We start from the raw sequence: 556 nt of genomic DNA, 5'->3' as shown, positions 1-556 counted from the left end.
TCACTCTTTCTGTCTTTCTTTCTAGTGACACAGAGGATTTTGGATCGCGATCCTGCTGAAGAGATGGCTCGAGCGTTTAAATTGTTTGATGACGACGAGACAGGGAAAATTTCCCTTAAAAATCTAAGAAGAGTCGCCAGAGAACTTGTACGTACTCCTTGCTTGCCTACTAGCACGACTAAGATCACTCCTCTACATATAGACAGACACGCACAACTCTATACAATGCAGAAAGATAGAGAGAGAAAGAAAGAAAGAAGAAAGAGATGAAGAGAGGGAGAATAATATAGAGAGAAGGAGAGAAAAAGAGAGAATGGTAAGATACATAGAGATGTGTGTAGATGTGTCGGTGTGGATGGAGCCCAGATAGGTAGATACGTGGAGAGATAAATAGATAGATCGCTCAAACACAGGGAGATCAACAGATACATCAAAAGGGAGATATAGATATAAGAGAAGACGAATAAATGATCTATCTATCTAGCTATTTATCTATCTCTAGTCTTTTTATCTTCATTTGATCTGTCGTTATGTATCTCTCTACCTTTATCTATCT

At 38.7% G+C, this 556-nt stretch overlaps 1 protein-coding gene across 1 annotated transcript in view; it reads left to right on the top strand.

The window, feature by feature from the left end:
* Window positions 1–33: 33 nt before the first annotated feature.
* The window catches only part of CSUI_002820 (centrin), a 1996-nt gene continuing 1473 nt past the window's right edge, over window positions 34–556 (top strand). The window contains exon 1 of the mRNA XM_068063019.1: window positions 34–147. Coding sequence (XP_067925008.1) covers window positions 64–147 — 84 coding nt within the window. The 5' untranslated portion in view covers window positions 34–63. The remainder of the gene's footprint in view (window positions 148–556) is intronic.

Source organism: Cystoisospora suis (assembly GCF_002600585.1).
Source record: "Cystoisospora suis strain Wien I chromosome Unknown contig_1200, whole genome shotgun sequence".
NCBI lineage: Eukaryota > Apicomplexa > Conoidasida > Eucoccidiorida > Sarcocystidae > Cystoisospora > Cystoisospora suis.
Note: the sequence above shows the minus strand (reverse complement) of the source record. Positions and strands in the feature narration are given on the sequence as shown.